This window comes from Molossus molossus, unplaced genomic scaffold, assembly GCF_014108415.1.
Source record: "Molossus molossus isolate mMolMol1 unplaced genomic scaffold, mMolMol1.p scaffold_m16_p_17, whole genome shotgun sequence".
NCBI lineage: Eukaryota > Metazoa > Chordata > Mammalia > Chiroptera > Molossidae > Molossus > Molossus molossus.
Window position 1 is genome coordinate 4488118 of NW_023425352.1, and position 18604 is coordinate 4506721.

Genomic DNA, 18604 nt, shown 5'->3' on the forward strand with positions numbered 1-18604 from the left:
GTCCGAATACCACCTGTTGGTCTTGGAGAAGTACGCGTTCGTAGGTGCGGACACAGCCCTCTTCTGTATCTTCTCCCCGTTTGCTTATTGAACTCTGCGGCCTAGGTTTGGAACTGACGAGGTGCAACTTGCAGAGATCCAGAGCTGTGGACTTAGCTGTCCTCTCCTCCTGTCTTCCCAGGCAACATGAAACGGTCATCCCGGGCGACCTCCCGCTCATCCAGGAAGTCACCACGACGCTCCGAGAGTGGTCCACCATCTGGAGGCAGCTCTACGTGGTGAGGGACCGGGGTGGCGAAGCCCTGACCGTGGTTCTGGGCCTTTTCTGTCCAGGCGGATGCTTTGCCGTCCTCAGAACCTCAAACGCAGACTTGGGGCCGGGCGGTATGCAGAACGGGCAAAGAAAGTAACATGTCGTCGGTGTTCTGCTCAGCCACGGGGGGTCATGTGCTCTTTGACCTGGTCCATGTTGGGGACCAGCTGGGCTCTTGACAGTAAACGGGCCGCAAGGGACGGGGTTACGGGTCTCACCTTCCTCGTGTGCTTTGCTTTTGAAGACAGGATTCGGCAGTCAGCATTCATGTGGCCTCAAGGTTTGCGTTTCGATCTTGAAAACAAGAATCTGTTGTTTTTTGTTTTTTTTTTTATCCTCACCCGAGGACATTTTTTGTTCAGATAGAGAGGGAGGGAGAGAGAGGAAGAGAGAGAGAGAGAGAAACATCGACGTGAAGGGACACATCGAGTGGCTGCCACCCGCACGACCAACCAGGGCCGGGGACAAACTGCAACCGGGGTATGTGCCCTTAGCGGGAACCGAACCCGGGTCTCTCGGGACCGCAGGCCGACGCGCTAACCGTTGAGCCAAACCGGCCAGGGCCAAGAATCTGTTTTTAAACTGTAATATTGCAGGTGCTTATTTATGGATCGGGTAGAAGATGATTACTATTATTTATTTATGTATTTTTTGCCACTGTCTGCGGTAGGTAATGCTTCTTACCATTTAAGAAAGACCACACCGTCTTCGAGGTTTCAGCGTGTTCATCAGCGGTGGGGCATCGCTCCCATTCTGGCTTCATGAGCCGTTGCTCGTTTCTGCTGGTTGTGGAAGAAGCCTTATTAATACAGAGAGGCTGGGGCTGTGACATGTTCCATTTCCGGTCCCCACAGGGCGTTTCCTTGCACATAAATTCATATTTGCAGAAGATTACCTTTTGTTAGCCAGTATTTCTATCCGAGCTGTTGATTTCTTCTCATATGCTAATGTTGTCAGTGCAGAAGCTGGGTCTGGGCAGGGACTCAGTGCATTGGTTTCTCGGGAACACTGCAAACTTCCCGATGTCCTCCAGCTGCTCTCTGGGCTTGTTGTTTTCATTAGACAGCGGTTCCCTGTAAATGCACAGTAATGAGCAGTTGCAGTAATTGTTCATCAAATGTTCTCCAAAACCTAAAAGCGCCAAGTTAGCTCTAGATGTTTTGTGTAAATCTGAGCAGTTTTGTAGTCGGCGTTTCGTGTCCGACTTAGCAATTCTTAAACAAAAATATGGTCGCAAAACAAACAGGAATTGATGGGAAGAGGTTAGGGGACTCTGTTTTAGCCTTATTGCCCTGAAGCAGACATTCCTGATGACCCCTTTGGTCTTCTTTTGGAAATTTTACCTTGGCCTTTTATGGACTTGTATTGTTGGATTTGTACAAAGCCAAAGAGAAATGCTTATAATATTGTCTTCTGTGGTTTTTGTTACTATTTCTTTTGCTCTACTGTGTTGTTGTAGACAAGTTAGCAAAACATTAAGGATTTAAATTTTCTTTCTTTATTGATTTTAGAGAGAGAGGAAGAGAGAGGGAGAGAGAGATAGAAGCATTGATGAGAGAGAACATTGATTGGCTGCCTCTTGCATGCCCCCCATTGGGGATTTTGCTCACAACCTGGGCATGTGCCCTGAACCGGAATCAAACTAGTGACCTCTTGGTGCATGGGTCAGCGCTCAACCATTGAGCCACACCGGCCAGACAACATTGAGGATTTCAGATGTTTGATAAGGTTTTAGAAAAATGGACAAGGAGAATTAGTACAAGGGAAACAAACAATTTTTCAATAAACCATTCATTTTGACTGTTTTGTTTTCATTTAATAAATTAAAATCCCGATAATGCTCTAAGAATTGATGGGATATAAAATAGCCTGTTAGGGCATTATATGAAGAGTAGGTGATGGTGATCTTAGAAATTCTTCGAAAGAAGGTCAAATACTAGAAATGGGGGCGGGGGGTTGGCAGGTTTAGATATGTAGAGGAGACATTATTTTAACAAGTAGCAATGATCGCATTTTAATTTTCAATAATTTTTTTTTATCCTCACCCAAGGATATTTTTTCCATTTATCTTCAGATGGAATGGGGGGGGTGGTTAGAGAAAGAGAAACATTGATGCGAAAGAGACACATCAACTGATTGCCCTCCCCTCTGCATGACCCCGACCAGGGCCAGGGACCAAACTGCAACTGAGGCACGTGCCCTTGGCCAGAATCAAACCCGCGACTCTGTGGTCCCAGGGCCGATGTTCTAACCACTGACCCAAACTGTCCAGGGCTGCGTTTTACTTTTTTATAGGATCGTATGTTTAGAATTTTACCGACCCGGGTGCCACCCAGATTTCTTTTCACAGAAAGAGCCACGGAGTTGCTTTTCCTGGGCCTCAGCCCTCATTTCCTGGGTGAATTGTGCTCTTGCAGGCGCAGAACTGTTTCTTCCCCTCATACCAGCAATCCCTTTGACTAGGTGGAGAGTGGTCAGGATGGTGGATTTTGCATCTTTTTTTGTTTTCCTTTTGGCATAGACTCACCCAGAGCTTGTAGATTCAGATTTGGCTTCCTACCGGAGCCCGTGTGTGTGGGCAGGCGAGATCGTCAGGCTCGGGCTCATTCCGAAGGAGTGCCAGTGGTTGCCCATCGGGGGTCAGTGCCTCTAGTGGGGTGGCTCTGGGGCTCTCAGTCCACACCCTGCTCTGGTCAGCCTCTCGACTCAGCGGGGCGTAGTCTGCATGGCCGGATGGAATACTGGGGATCGTGCAGGACTTTTTAGCCTTTTGATGTTTTAGTGTCTGATAGGAGCCAGATTCCAGAGCGTGTGTCCCAGTTCCATGCTAAAAACATCTTCAGACTGGACGTACGTTGCATTCTACTGTATAGAGCACACGCTGCCTGCGTCCTGGGAGAAACAAACCCACATGCTGTTTATACCCAGAGCGCTAATGCTGGCTTCTCTGTCCCCTCCCTGCAGCAAGACAACAGGGAGATGTTCCGAAGCGTGCGGCACATGATCTACGACCTGATTGAGTGGCGGTCACAGATCCTTTCTGGGACGCTCCCGCAGGATGAGCTCAAGGAGCTGAAGAAGAAGGTCACCGCCAAAATCGATTATGGAAACAGGTGTGTTTATTTGAAAGATGACTTCATGCTTCAATAATTGGGTATACCAACATCCACAGAAACTTGAGGAGGCTAACATAATATCTTATCCTGAAACCAAACTTTTCACATGCAAATAAAGAGTGCCGTGGTTTTCCTTAAATTTTTAAAAATTGATTATTTAGAGAGAGAGAGGAAGGGGGGAGGAGAGAGAGTGAGAGAGAATATTGATTGGCTGCCTCCTGCACGCCCCCTACCGGGGATAGAGCCTGCAACCCAGCATGTGCCCTGACTGGGAATCGAACCGGGACCTCTCAGACCGTGGACGACACTCACTCTACTGAGTGACACTGGTTGGGCTAAAAGGATGAAGTATTTTCTATTGCATCCCAAAAGTTAGAGTTTTCTGAGTCATAGTAGAAACCTGTTCTTCTCTTCGTGCAGCTGGGGTTAGGGCAGGTGACTCACCCACAGGGAACCCCTACTTTCTGTGCAGTGTTTGATTTGGGGGTACTTGGTGCCGTAACAAGCACCCAATTTCTTCCTGGATCTCTAGGTTCTCAGAGCTGAAAGGGACGTCCAAACTCACCTTTAAACTTGTCACCATTGAGGGGATGCCAGACTTGGCAGACAGTGAGGAAGTCACTGTCTTCGTGATTGTGTCAGGCACAGGTCCCCGTCTGCAGCCAGCCTCCGCCCAGCTGCGCACGAATGCGCTCTGCGGTGTCGCGGTCACCTCCCCAGAGCTCCTGTGCTGGTCCCGGCCTCCCTCTCTGGTCTGGAAGGGAAACAGCTGCTCCAGCCGAGTTCTGCGGGGGCTGGAGCCAGACTGTTCCTTCCACGCTGGGTAACTGTGTGCTTGTTCAGAGCGGCAGGAAGGCTTAGGCGTGGTCGGGTCCCATGGTTCCCGCACACGGGTCCGTGTCATAGGCGCTGGGAGAGCTTTGGAAACGCAGACGCCTGGGAACCCCTGCTCAGGGTTCTGCTGTCTGCCGATTGGAGGTCTCGGCTTCTGAAAGTCGAGCTAAGCTGTGATGGACAGCAGATTGGGAGACGTCAGGGTTCATCCAACCCCCTCATGTGACATGAGGACGTACGCAGAGAGGAGAGTTTTGTCCCCAGCCATTCTGCCGAAGGGGCCTCTGGGTAAACTGGACAACCTTTCCGTAAAGTCAGAATTGGAATGTGATTCTGTTTTCTGCTAATTCCTACTTTCCAGGGAGAAAAGTTTCTCTTGATTGATTTATTTTATTTTTTTGAGAAAAGTTTCTAAAAGGCACGTGATTAGATAGGGGTAGTGTTTGGATTCGACTGCTGCAGAAGGTGTTTGTTTTGGGAAATTATCCCCCCAGAAATCCATGGATTCCGGGCAGTAGGGTGTTTGATATGGTCGCCGTGAAACCCTTTTCATAACTACCTGCCGGAAAGCACCACACTTTTGGAGCTTGGATTTTATTTTCTGTTCGAGCATTGCATTTGGAACCTGTGTGCAGAGCCCACCTGCTCGATCCGGCTGCCAAAGCACATTATGTGGTGGAACAGTCTAGTTGAGAGAGGAAGTATTTCCAAATGGAATTTACAACTTGCGTCGGAAGTGCGGTCCTTAGCAAGACAGGTTTTTGCCCGAGGAACTCAGGTGTGCTCCGTTATTTCTCTCTAGACTGGTGCCCTCCACGTATCTTTCTAGTCCCTTTTCCTAAAAAAAAAAACCACCAAAATAAAATCACAGTGTTGCAAGCTTGATTTTAAAATGGTTTCCGGGAGACATTTGAGCAAAGTCATTGGATTAATGTCAAGGACCACCTTTCTAGGAAAAGGCACACACCTAATACCCTCAGAGTTGTGCACGTAATTTCTGGGGTGTTTCCACCCCCCTTTCGTCGGAGGTCCTTTGGGCGGCCTTGGCCTTCGTCTCTGATGCCGTCAGGTGCTCTCGCTTGGCGCACACACGCCTTCTACCGGAGGCGCCTTCTACCGGAGGCGCCCTCTGCGTGGAGCTCTGAGCCGTGGCACGAGGAAGCCCCCTCCGGCCACTCCTGTGGTTGTTCGCGTGGCCTTCTGGACGGAGCCTGGGTTCGGCCATCAGAGGGTTCTGGCTCGGAATCCAGGCTCTGGGCTCTTCTCCATGTTTCTCTGAGTTCCCCTTGCCTCCTTTGCGAAGGGGGTCTGATCATCTCTCTTGGCAGGACCGTGGTGAGGGGTACATGGCGGGAGGTGTGCAGCAGTTTGGCAATGGCCCGGGTCTCCACCCCTCAGGATGCTGACCCCGTATGGGCAGCCGTGTTAGCCAGGACCTCTGGCCAGTCCCTAAAGCCAGCTGTTCTGTAGCTCTGCCCATAGGAGAATGGATTCCCCTCCCTACCCTCATTAGCATGGACTCCGCCCACAGGAAGTGACCCCGCCCACTAAGTACCCAGGGGGCACTTTCAGGGCCTGGATAAGAGGTACAGTTTGGGAAACATGTTGCAAACACCCTTAATGAGAGCTTAAAAGGCTTTTTGAAATGTCTTTCTGTTCTTCTTGGGGCATCCGTAGTAGTCCGCAAAAATACCCAGGCTGTTTTCACTCAGGGTGGGAGGCCTCTGACTATTTGCTTAAAACAGCCTGTTTGCTCTGTGCTGCCCACTGGCCCCGCGGGCCCTGCTTCACCACCAGTGCATTTGCTTAATTGGTATTAAAGGGGAAAAAAAAGAGATTTTTGTGATTGCTTTTCAGATGGTGCTGTGGTCAGGCTTAACATCAAAGCAAAACCCGCCTGACTGTCCTCAGAAGCCGGGGGTGGCAGCCTTCAGGTGTGTGACCCTCAGGAGGCAGAGATTAGTTTGTCTGGATGGAGTCTTTATTGCCGTCAGTTTTCCTCTTAAACTCTTAACCATTAAAGACGTTCTCTAATTGAAATTTATCTCTCTGTAAACAGACTTTCCTATGTTGTATGGTTAAAAAAAAAAAAATTGCAATTTTCTGCTCCTCTAGTCTCGTTAATAGCAGGCAGGATGTCCCAAAGGCAAAGTGGAAGGATCTGTGGTTAAGATCCTCATGTCTTATTAGGAGGAACATCAGACCGCACCGCCACAGTGCAGCTCTCGGCTGCTTTCGTTATAGAATTGCCTTTGTCGGTTCCTTAAATAAAAATGACGGCTGCAGAAATCACCAAACCATCTTGCTAGATTTGGGAAGAACAGAGAGAACGTTGCCAAAAACCGTGACCAGATATAGATGGATAGCTTTGGCCAGATGCTAGGCGTGTTTTAAGTTGGCTACTGTATTTCACCATCTGGCCGGAAAGTTGCTTCACGTTATTATGAGTAATTTCCATATGTTTGGTGTTGAAAGACAATGGAACATCTTTGCTGAGGATCTTCTGACGGGCTGATTTAGAGATTCGAACCGACTCCAGGTGCAAGGGAAGCCGTGCGGTAGAACCTATCGGGGTGTTTTAAGCTCTTTGTACTGCTCACATGGCGATCGACAAGAAACTTGTCACTCGGGCTGCATAAATCTGTGACATTGGGCACGGGAAGGCAAAGTCACTGTTGCAGTGGAAGACTTTGTTATTGAGTTACGTTTTTGATTCCCAGGGGATACGTGTTCAGCGAAAGGAAATGACCTTGCAGAATTATGTTCCTCGAGTATGTGTGGGTGACCCCGCCACTTTCTGTGATGTTTTCCTCTGCTCAGTCGCTGGGACGGCGGTTGTGTTAGGAAATTCAAGGCTCTTGGTGTGTGTCCCTGAAGTCCCGAATTCTTGCCATTCTAGAATTCTCGATCTGGACTTGGTGGTGAGAGACGAAGATGGGAACATCTTGGATCCAGAGCTAACCAGCACGATCAGTCTCTTCAGGGCCCATGAAGTGGCTTCTAGACAAGTGGAGGAAAGGCTGCAAGAGGAGAAGGTAGGTGCGGCGCCCTGGGATAGGCCCTTGGCCAGGAGCGGTTTTCAGCACCAGCCGAACCCCAGCGAGGCCTGGGGTTTGCCTAGAAAGGACGCGAACCCGCACATGTGTCTCACACGGTGATGGATGGCGTGGTGCTGGTGTCAGAACACGTGCTGATGACCTGGACGGATTTCATCCCTCAGGAGCGTGGGGGGTGTCAGGAGGCAGGATCTTAATGACGTTGACGTGTTCTCATGGAAAACGATGCTTGGTTCTGTGCGTCCTCTTTGGCACGTGTAGAGGGTGGCATAGGCTAAGCTCAATGAGGGCAGGGAACACATGTCTTATTATTAGTGTTTCTTTTATCCTCACTCAAGGACATTTTTTTATATTTTGTTCAGATTGAGTGGGAGGGAGAGAGAGAGAGAAACATCGACGTGACAGGGACACATCGAGTGGTTGCCACCCACATGACCCAACCAGGGCCGGGGACAAACTGCAACTGAGGTACGTGCCCTTAGCGGGAACCAAACCCGGTTCTCTCGGGACCACAGGCCGATGCTCTAACTGCTGAGCCAAACCGGCCAGGGCGGGAACACATGTCTTATTGATCTTGTTCATCGTGTCTTGTGTAGAGGAGATGCTCAGGAATCGATGAACTGGTTGTCCTCCATTCATTAGCAAGTAGTGCTGGGTGCCAGGGACTGAGGACGCGGTGCGGAGTAAGACACAGATGTCCTTGTAGGGTTGTCTCATGGGAGAACCAGTATGTCACCAACGGCTCTGTGCGTGATCCCGTTATGACCCATTGGGCGCTGTGTGTCTCTGAAGGAAACACTCAGCCCGCCCCGTGACGGCCGTCAGCGTGGCCCGGGGCGCTGCTGTTTTCGGTCGGCTGCAGGCAGGTTTCAGAACTTGAAGTGGGGACAGAAGTGGCTCTGTGAGTGGCTCTGCTGCGTGGTGCCCCCTGGTCACACACGGAGTTCTGTTCTGTCGGGGAGGGAAAAGCCGGGGCTGGCGCTGAGCGCTGCTAACGTCAGCTTTCCGTTTTCCTTCCTTCCGCCTGCAGTCGCAGAAGCAGAACATAGATATCAACAGACAGGCCAAATTCGCCGCCACCCCTTCGCTGGCCTTGTTCGTCAACCTCAAAAACGTGGTTTGTAAGATCGGAGAAGATGCCGAAGTGCTCATGTCTCTGTATGACCCTGTGGAGTCCAAATTCATCAGGTCAGTGACATTTGCGATGCCAGGACGGTGGCCTCCGAGCCATGACAAAGCCCACTCTTGCAGAGAGCCCCCCACTGGTCAGACGTCCCCCAAGCAGCTGCCCCCGATGCTTTTTCGGGACAGTGTGATGGCAGAGAGTTTAGGCTCTGGGCCAGGGCAGCTTTCTCGTGGACGCGGGTATTTGATTGTAGTTTTAGTCTTGTCAAGTTTTAAGGACCGGGCCACTAAAGATTGAATAATACTGCTTCCTATGTTCCTGGGATCTTATTTATCCAGAGTCCCCAAATATCACTCTTCCCTTCATCTTGCTTCTTTGAATTTTTGTTCCCTGTGAATGCCTCTTCTGAATCTTTGACCTATAATTTCTCCATCATGATGGACGGGGAGGCCGTATCTAGACCGGTGCCCACCACATAAAGTCTCTGGGTTAATATGCCTTGAATAAAATACAGTAAATCCTGTCTGTCGTCCCTGTCATTTCTGATGTGGTCGTCTCTTTCCCATTTCTTGCTTTTGTCCCTCAGCGTGACTTTCTCTTGGTCTAGATGGAAAAATGATGGTTTAAATCATGTGTGAAGCATGCGTGTGTGTGTGTGTGTGTAAAACTCCAGCATCTTCAGTTCTGTTACTCAGAATTTTAAAGTGAGTATATACCAGCAAACAGAGCGAAGGGGAGGCTTCCAGTCTCACTTCTGACAAGGACTTTGCTTCTTCTTGGCGTAGGATTCCGTGTCTGCTTCTGGGTCCTATTTGGTTTTTCGAGCTCTGAAATACACAGTATCTATTTTATGCCATAAATGAGTGGATGGGGAATCTTCGGCTATAGTCTTCTCAATGGACAAAAATGCCTCACCGGTAATAACTGTTGAAATGCCATTTTCAGATCCCTTCGTTGTCCCTGCAACCCTAGACGTCCGGAGTTGCAGCCTCCCGCGCTCCGGGCAGGCCTGGACGCCACCTCGTGTGGCCAGTGCCTCGTCTTCTCCGTTAACGCAGGAGCAGCCGTGTTTGGCGCTGACGTTTCTGAACTCCTGTAGGGTGTCCGTGTCGTGGGCCTCCGAGGCCCTCATCATCGGTCAGTGTGGCTGTGCGTTTGGTTAGCCCTGGAAAATTAATCGGCTTTTCCTTCCTTTTGTTTCAAGTGAAAACTACCTGGTTCGCTGGTCAAGTTCAGGATTGCCTAAAGATATCGACCGACTCCATAATTTGCGAGCTGTTTTTACTGTAAGTGCCTCCAAAGATGTTGACTGGAATTGTTTACCTTTCTAATGACTATTTGTAATGACCCCCCCCCCCCCACCTCTCACCACACTAGCTCATGGGGTTCTTGCGATGCCTGCCACAGGTGGTCATTTAGTAATAATAACACCTTCCCACCATTGTCCAGCTTCCCTTGGAGTCCCCAGAACAGACTTGCTGCCTCACAGTGAACATAGCTGTCAAACTTGTATCTTCAGTTCGCTAAATGTTAAGTGGCTGCTGTTGCCCCGTTGCCTTGGCCGTGAACAGCTCGTTGCCGTGCTGAAGGCTGGTCAGGGAAGTGAGTCTCCGGCCCCTCTCTGCTGTCCGCTTCCTTCGACCTGCCCTGGGTCAGGGTGCTCCCGAGTAACTTGGGGAAATCACTATTTCTAGGACCTCGGGAGCAAAGACCTGAAAAGGGAGAAAATCAGCTTTGTCTGTCAGATCGTCCGTGTGGGTCGCATGGAGTTGAGGGACAACAACACGCGGAAGCTGACCTCGGGCCTGCGGCGGCCCTTCGGAGTGGCCGGTAACTCATGTCTCTTTGTCCTTGCGGGTCTCAAGATCGGCCCGTGACCCCGATCAGGGCTGCTGCTGATATTGGGAGAGAAAAAAAAAAATCTCTGAGTTCCCTCCTGGGTGGATTCAAGTCCTGGTGCTGCACAGGGTGCCGTCCGAGGATCGGATGTCAGTCGTACTTGGTTTGGAAGCTGGGGGGACCCTGCCCACATCCTCAGCCTGGAGGGAAGCCAGTCATTGCAGGGTGCCAGGCTTCACACACTGCTGATTGATTGATTGATTTGGGAGTGAATTCGCGAGTGGTCGCCGGCCAGGAGGAGGACACGGTGCACTCAGTGTAGGGGCAGCCCAGTGTCCATGTTCATCCTGTTTGGTTTGAGTGGTGGCAGCCCGGGAAAGGGAGAAATTCGTTGTCTCTGTTGAGGAGAGCCGAACCCGTCCCCAGCAGTTCCGATCGGTTGCCCATCTCTCCGTGTTGGGACGGATGGTGGGGGCGTTTCATCGCCCACCCTCTCTCGGGTCTCGTCCTTCTTGCCGATGCTCTGGCGGGCGTGTGAGAAGCGTTCTTTCTTCCCGCTGCTGCTGGTTTCTCGGACGAACAGTGGCTGGCACGCTTCACCCGGGCGGCCAGGGACCTCGGCTTCGTTCCGCTCCCTTGTTCCCTTTTAAACCTTTGAAACGGACTTGACTTTTGGGACAGTTTTAGGTTCCTAGCAAAATTCAGCAGAGAGTTGGAGATGGCAGTATCCTTTCTCCTGCCCTGCACGCAGCGACCCCAACCTGCACAGGGCCCCCCGATGGTGCGTTTGTTACAGCCATGAACCCACCTTGACGCGTCCTTGTCCCCCAGAGTCTATAGTGTACAGTCAGGCTCACTCTACATATTGTCCTTCCTGTGGGTTTTTTTTTTAAGTATTTTTTATTGATGTTTTTGAGAAAGGAAGGACAGAGATAGAAACATTGATGTGAGAGAGAAACATCTATTGGCTGCCTCCTGCACGCCCCCTACTGGGGATCGAACCTGCAACCCGGGCATGTGCTCTGACCAGGAATTGAACCGGGACCTCTCAGTTCATGGGACGATGCTCCATCCACTGAGCCACACTGGCCGGGCTTCCTGTGGGTTTTGATAGACATATAACCACTTCTATTTCCCATTTTACAGTATCATACAGTTTTCACTGCTCTCAAAGTCCTCTGTGCCCCTCCTGGATTTTTCTAGAAAAACCTATCCAGTCATTTAAATAAGTGATTTGCTACTTCCGAAGGATTGATGAGAGCAGTGATCGGGCATGGTGGGAAGGAAGCGTGTACCTCGTGCCGGTCCGTTTCCCAGCGGGCTCTGGTGCGGCCCTGCCACCGCGCGTCCCGGGAGCACGAGCTCAGGAAACTCTCCCGCTTCCACCCCCTATTTCTCGGACACGAACCTGGACTTTTGGAAAAACACGAACCGCTGTTTTTCAGAACCTGCACCATCTTTTGTGTGAAGTCTGATACGGCAGTTGGACTACTGAGATTTTTCAGGATTCTTGTTCTTTCCCACCTCCGTGGGAGTTTAAGGAAGTACTTTGTTTTTACCCCAGATGTATTAGGCTTCCCTTAAGCGAGCGGAGAAATCGTTGACCTCTATGTCCGAGGGGCCTCTTTCCACACGGGTGCTGTGGAATCTTTGGTTATTGGGCTACCAGTGCAGCGCTAAGTTCCTGTGAGTGCACAGGTTTCTCAGAGCCCCGATGACACCTGACCGGAGCTTGACAGCTTTCCCTTCCTTTTTTTAAATCCTCACCCAAGGATATTTTTTTCTATTTATCTTTAGATAGAGTGTGGGGGGGGTATTGATGTGAGAGAGACACATCGACTGGCTGCCTCCCGCATGATCCCAACCAGGGCTGCAACCAAGGTACGTGCCCTGGACCGGAATCGAACCTGTGACTCATTGGTCCGAGGACCGACGCTCTAACTGCTGAGCCGCACCAGCCAGGGCAAACGGTTCCTTCTGATTAAAGTGGGAATATTCTCAGCCTGCACAGGTTGTCTTGTGTGTGTGATGAAAACCATTTTCTACCTTGATCGGGCTGGTGTTTCCATGGATGGATGCATTTTTCAAAAGTCATTGAACACTATTACAATCGGTGCACTGGATCTGAACTTTTTATAAAGAAAGAAGTCAAGTCAAAGCATCCTTCCCTAGAGAAGTCTCCCCTGAGCCCCACCTCTCCTCTGTGCCCCAGTGACTCTCCGAATCCTTCCCTCATAGGACTTCACTTAGCCCTGCCCCCTCGCACACCTGTTGAATATATTTGCTGAGCTCCCGCACGGTGAAGACCCTGACTTACAGGTGTACTTCTCTGGTTCTACCACAGCCACAGGGAGTCAAAGTAACGTGGACTCAGCCACCATCCCATTCCTCCGCCACCCTGCCCCGTTTCAGGCCCTTGTGGTTCTAGAAGATGCCGTCACCCAGAGTTCTGCTGGGAAGCGCAGCTCTGGGGGGGCAGTGGGATGACAGGCAAAGGGGTTCATGAAACAGAGCTGTGCCGTTTGAGCCCCAGCCCCAGGCGGGCCAGCATTTCCAGAGAACATCACTCGTCTTTCAAACAGGGAGAGACTTGGCTTGAGTCGAAGAAAGTCCCCCCCACACCATTCCCGCCGCTGTTTGTCAGAAGACATTCTGATGTTCTTTGTTTCCTCTGATTATAGCATTGAAACAAAACGGTCTCTGTTCTTTTCTTGTCCCCAGTGATGGATGTAACAGATATAATAAATGGAAAAGTAGATGATGAAGATAAACAACATTTCATTCCCTTTCAGCCGTAAGTATGGAACAATCGAAGTACTTAACCAGAGATGCTGTAGAAAACATATGCTTATACTAAATATCTTGATAATTAAGTTTATAAATTCAGCACAAGTAGGGATTGGCTATTTTAAAATAATGAAACATCTATTTAGTCCTTGCTGTAGTGCACGGAATTCTCGTTCCCGTGAAAGAATCCAGGGGTAAAGTCTGGTCTTGCAAGTAGGCCGTTGCACGTGTGACCCCGAATCCCCGAGTCACTCCGCGCATGCGGAATTCTGGTTCTGCTCCAAGCGTGAATGTTTCTTTACCTGATTGATTATTCTCACAGCGATTCACGCTTTCAAAGTACAGTACTTTCAAATTCATCACAGGAGGCTGCCGTTGTGAAAATTGCAAACCAAACAAAATCATGATGAATCCTTTCGGAAAGCGAGGACTAACGCTCTCAGGCCGGTGCTCAGGCTGCTGAGTTCTGCCTGGGCCGCGGCCGGCGTGGCCCGAGTCTGCACGCCTTCCGAGCGCTTGTCTAGTTCGGACGCGCAGCCTGCGGAGGCCGGGGAGCCTGGGCGGCGGAGGGGGGGAGGAGGGGAGCAGGTCCTTCCGCTGATTCTCTGATTTGAAGGTAGAGCCTGCGGAACAGGCTGAGGAATAGGTGTCACTCCCCTAGAGGTTTAGGCAGGAGGGCGCCAGGATGAGGTGTGAGGCCGCTCTGAGGGCACCGCTGCACCTCCGAGGCAGAGAGGGGAAATCAGAAAGGGTTAGGCCACGTGCCGGAGACAGCTTCCTCCCGGGCGTGAGAGCCGAGCAGGGTGAAGGACAGAAGACCTGTCACCGTGCCTGCCCCTGTCGTGTCTCTTCTCCTTATTTCTGTTTTGGCGTTAGTGGTTTCAGACACGAAACACGTTTTAGTCTAGAAATTGATCCTCGTTTTCGGGAGTTGGCTGAGGGGGACTGGAGGCTGGTGGGTGGGTGGCTGAAGGGGTCCCGTCCTGGGCAGGGGTGGGGTGGGCTTCCCTCTGCACGTGAACCCACTCGGCCGGTGACCACCCCTTCCAGATGAGAGAAGGATTTGCTTTGTAGGCAGGCGACCTGGTCCCACGGCGTCCTGAAGCCTGGCTCCGTATACAGGCTTGCAGCCCTTGGGCACGAGGGTATCAGGAACCCCGTATTGTGGAGCTTGACGCGGGGTCCAGTTTGTGTGTCTCACCCCACACAACTGGGGCCGAGGTCCTATGGGGCTTCGGTGCCTTAGGGGTACTTTTCTGTTCGATACAGTAACCACCAGCCACCTGGGGCTATTTCAGTGAATGGAAAGTAAGCAAAATTAAATATTCAGCTCCTCAGTCACACTCGTCCCCACTCAAGTGCTCAGTACCACAGGCAGCAGGGACAGGACATTCCCCCCACCGTGGAGAGTTCTGGGTACAGCTGCTTTGGAGTCGCACCCAGTGAGTGTCGTTACTAAGGAAGCCGTTCTGCAGAATCCGGAAGCTCCCTCAGTAAACAGAGCCAGGTCCTGACATAAAATACACCCTTATAAAATGGTAACATCAGACTTCTTCCTTAACCCCGTGAGAAACGTGAGAAACAATGTAGCCCAGTTCTGTTTCCAATGCTGTCGTGTATATGAGGCCTCAGAGGTCCTTGAGGCCCAGATGTAGCCCTGAGTTGAAATTACTCATTGCCTGCTGGTGTCTTCTGGGAAAAGTCAAGGAAAAACGACACAGAACTTGGGTTATTGTTTGAAAAGCTAGGGAGAGTCTTAGTTTTAAGTTCACTGATCTCAGTGTCACGGGGACATGTTAAGAGCTACTTGAAATGGCATCTGGCCCCCATCTTTTTCTGCCTTTTCGTGAAACACCCGCTTTAGAAAATATTATTACATGTTCAACTCTTTCTGTAATTTGAAACTCCTTGCCCCATTAAAGGGAGTCTGATAATACACAGATTAATGTTTGCAGTGTTGGAAACAGAAAAGCAGCATGATTTTAGTAGCAAAATAAGCCATGACACCAGTTCTGTGGGAAATGCCATGCTAATGAAACCGTTTTTTGGTCCATTAAAACGGATTTATTATGTCACAAGATAAGTTTTAGGGAAGGGAAGCACAGTCCACATTTCTCTCCCTCTCTCTGTCTTCTAACTTGGAGAAGTAAATAAAACAGCCCTCAGCCCTCTTGAGTAACGGGGGCTCCCGCGGTGAATAACACTCGCCGTTGCTTCTGGAAATGGTGTTAAACATTATGCACGTGGTATACATTTCCTTGCTCATTCATATTGCCCTCTGCTGTGCTACATGGCACTTATCTTTGCCCACGTTGCCGTGTTTGCATTTAGTCTCTCGATTACTAGGGCAACTTCTATGAAAAGATCCTCTCTCGTGAGCCCCCAAAACACTGATGATCACATTCATAATGGTGTCACGATTCCACTTTCCAGAGACCGTGGTTGCGTTCTCCAAAGACTGCCATTCTTTTCACATCTAAGTATTTTAGGCCACATTGAGCACATAGCCTTTTGGAGAAGAGGGGTATCACCCACGCTTCTCAAGAAATTAGGTTGGAGGGATCCTTTTTAAAAAAAATCTTGGTTTTGCTTTTGCCCTTTAAAACACCTGCCCCTTCACCTGTGCTCTGGGCCAGAATCATTGAAACGGAAGAAATGCCCACACACGTTTCTTGGGATTAGATGCCATTCACTGCATACTTCAGATTAGTTCCTTTTTTTTTTTTATTGCCCCGTAGGAAAGGAGTGTGGGTTACGTAGGTTTATTTCCCGGGGGTAGGGTCGACCTCGCTGCTTTACTTTTCTCGTGTGGTGCAGCATTTTCCTGATCGATGCTCTTCCCTGTCTCTCTTGTCCATCTATCCCGTCCTTTGTCATGCGTTGACTCACGATGCCTCTCTCGCACTCGGTGACGATGATCTCTTGTGTTCCCTTGTTATCGTGACATCTGGGTCTCTGTGCCCCCTTGTCTCCTGTGGTCTTGGTCGTCCCGTGCCCTCCAGGCTCGCGTTGGATGATGCCATTCGACACAAGCCGCTGAACATGTCATCCCGTTTTTCACCCAGGGTGGCAGGGGAGAATGACTTCCTTCAGACTGTTATAAACAAAGTCATTGCTGCCAAAGAAGTCAACCACAAGGGCCAGGGTACGTATTCCATGGTTTTGTTTCTGTAAATGTCCACTTGTGTGAGCTAGGGGCAGTGCGGAGGGGTTTGCATTTTAGGTTGATGATCATGATGATGGTGGTGGTGGTGATGATGATAAAAATAATGATGAACATGATGGTGATGATGGTGGTGATGAGGATGATGATGAGGATGGTGGTGATGGTGATGGTGGTGATGAGGATGATGATGAGGATGGTGGTGATGGTGATGATGATGGTAGTGGTGATGATGATGATGATAAAAATAATGATGAACATGATGGTGATGATGGTGGTGATGAAGATGATGATGAGAATGGTAGTGATGGTGATGATGATGGTAGTGGTGATGATGATGATGATAAAAATAATGATGTACATGATGGTGATGATGGTGGTGATGAGGATGATGATGAGGATGGTGGTGATGGTGATGATGATGGTAGTGGTGATGATGATGATGATAAAAATAATGATGAACATGATGGTGATGATGGTGGTGATGAAGATGATGATGAGAATGGTAGTGATGGTGATGATGATGGTAGTGGTGATGATGATGATGATAAAAATAATGATGTACATGATGGTGATGATGGTGGTGATGAGGATGATGATGAGGATGGTGGTGATGGTGATGATGATGGTAGTGGTGATGATGATGATGATAAAAATAATGATGAACATGATGGTGATGATGGTGGTGATGAGGATGATGATGAGGATGGTGGTGATGGTGATGATGATGGTAGTGGTGATGATGATGATGATAAAAATAATGATGTACATGATGGTGATGATGGTGGTGATGAGGATGATGATGAGGATGGTGGTGATGATGATGGTGGTGATGAGGATGATGATGAGGATGGTGGTGATGGTGATGATGATGGTGGTGATGAAGATGATGATGAGAATGGTAGTCATGATGGTGGTGATGATGGTGGTGATGATGGTGATGATGAGGAGGAGAAGGAAGAGGATGATGATGGTGATGATAAAAATAATGATGAACATGATGGTGATGAGGATGATGTGGAGGAGACTGGTGGTGATGGTGATGATGACGGTGGTGATGGTGGTAATGAGGAGGAGAAGAAGGAAGAGGATGATGATGGTGGTGATTATGGTGATGATGAGGAAGAGGATGATGGTGATGGTGTTGATGGCGATGGTGATGGTGATGGTGGTGATGATGAGGAGGAGGATGGCAATGTTGGGTAATATGTGTACTTATGTGTCTGATGTACAGCATTACGAGGATTTTCTTGCTGATCAGCTGTGTAAGTACAGCTAAGAGCTAACCTCCTGGGTGCGAGGGTAAGACTAAGTGGTATACAGTGAAATGTTTGGAAACCAGAATGCGTGAGGCTGAAAGCAACTCATTTGTTTCTCCTTCAGTCTTTTCCAGCCATCTCCTTTTGTTCCAATTAGTTGTTTTGTTTTATCCTCACCCAAGGATATTTGTCCATTGATTTTTCGATAGAATGGGAAGGAAGGAAGGAAGGAGAGAGAGACAGACCGATTCAGACACACATCCATTGGTTGCCTCCTGCACGACCCTGACTGGGGCCGGGGATTGAACCTGCAACCAAGGTATGTGCCCTTGACCAGAATCCGAACCCGTGACTCTTTGGTCTGCAGGCCGACGCTCGAACTGCTGAGCCAGACTGGCCAGGGCATGTCCCAGTGATTTTTAAAAGCACTGGAATGACTTCATGGGAGCATCTAGGAACTGCCTTCTGGCTGTTATTTCTCTGGCTGTTTAGAGAAACGTGAGCCAATGACAGAACCCACCTCCACACCTGCCCTTCCCGTTTCCTTGCTGGTGTCGTTTTGATCACTGCACATCATTTTCTGGGACACCCCCTCTCGCCCCCTGAGAAAGTGGCTTCATTTCCTACTCATTTCCCTGAGGTTTTGTGGTAGAGGGATTGCTCCTTCTCCATGCCCTTTTGAACACTCCTCATTTTAAATCCGCCCTGACAAGTTTCCAAGCAGCTGAGCTTCTGTTGGCAGAAGCAATGAATCAGTCACCTCTGGCTGGGGATCGCTGGCACTTGGGCGGACCAGGAGAGCCGCCAGACGACAGGTGTTTACGGGGCCTCCAGCCTGAGAGGAAGCACCTGCAGCACCCCCTGCCTGAGACTGCTTTCAGCACCGTGGGGAGACGCACTGGCAGCCCCTGGCTGGAGGGAGGCTGACTCTTGCCTTTTGGGGCTTTGATGAGCAGACCTGTTTCATTGCCCAGTGGCCTGTGTCAGTAGACGTCTAAAACACGGTTTCATTTCTCCTCGTTCTGAGGGAGCCCCGTTCCCCTTGGGCCTCCTTGCTCTGACGGGATCCTCCGAGTTCGGCACAGTGGTGTCACTGCAGTCACACAGGAGA

General features: G+C 49.9%; 1 protein-coding gene across 1 annotated transcript in view; it reads left to right on the forward strand.

Moving 5' to 3' along the window:
* DOCK1 (dedicator of cytokinesis 1) overlaps nt 1–18604 on the forward strand; it is a 423011-nt gene that overhangs the window by 53890 nt on the left and 350517 nt on the right. The window contains exons 5-12 of the mRNA XM_036264869.1: nt 182–278; nt 3278–3426; nt 7163–7298; nt 8350–8507; nt 9650–9731; nt 10140–10275; nt 13006–13078; nt 16137–16216. Coding sequence (XP_036120762.1) covers nt 182–278; nt 3278–3426; nt 7163–7298; nt 8350–8507; nt 9650–9731; nt 10140–10275; nt 13006–13078; nt 16137–16216 — 911 coding nt within the window. The remainder of the gene's footprint in view (nt 1–181; nt 279–3277; nt 3427–7162; nt 7299–8349; nt 8508–9649; nt 9732–10139; nt 10276–13005; nt 13079–16136; nt 16217–18604) is intronic.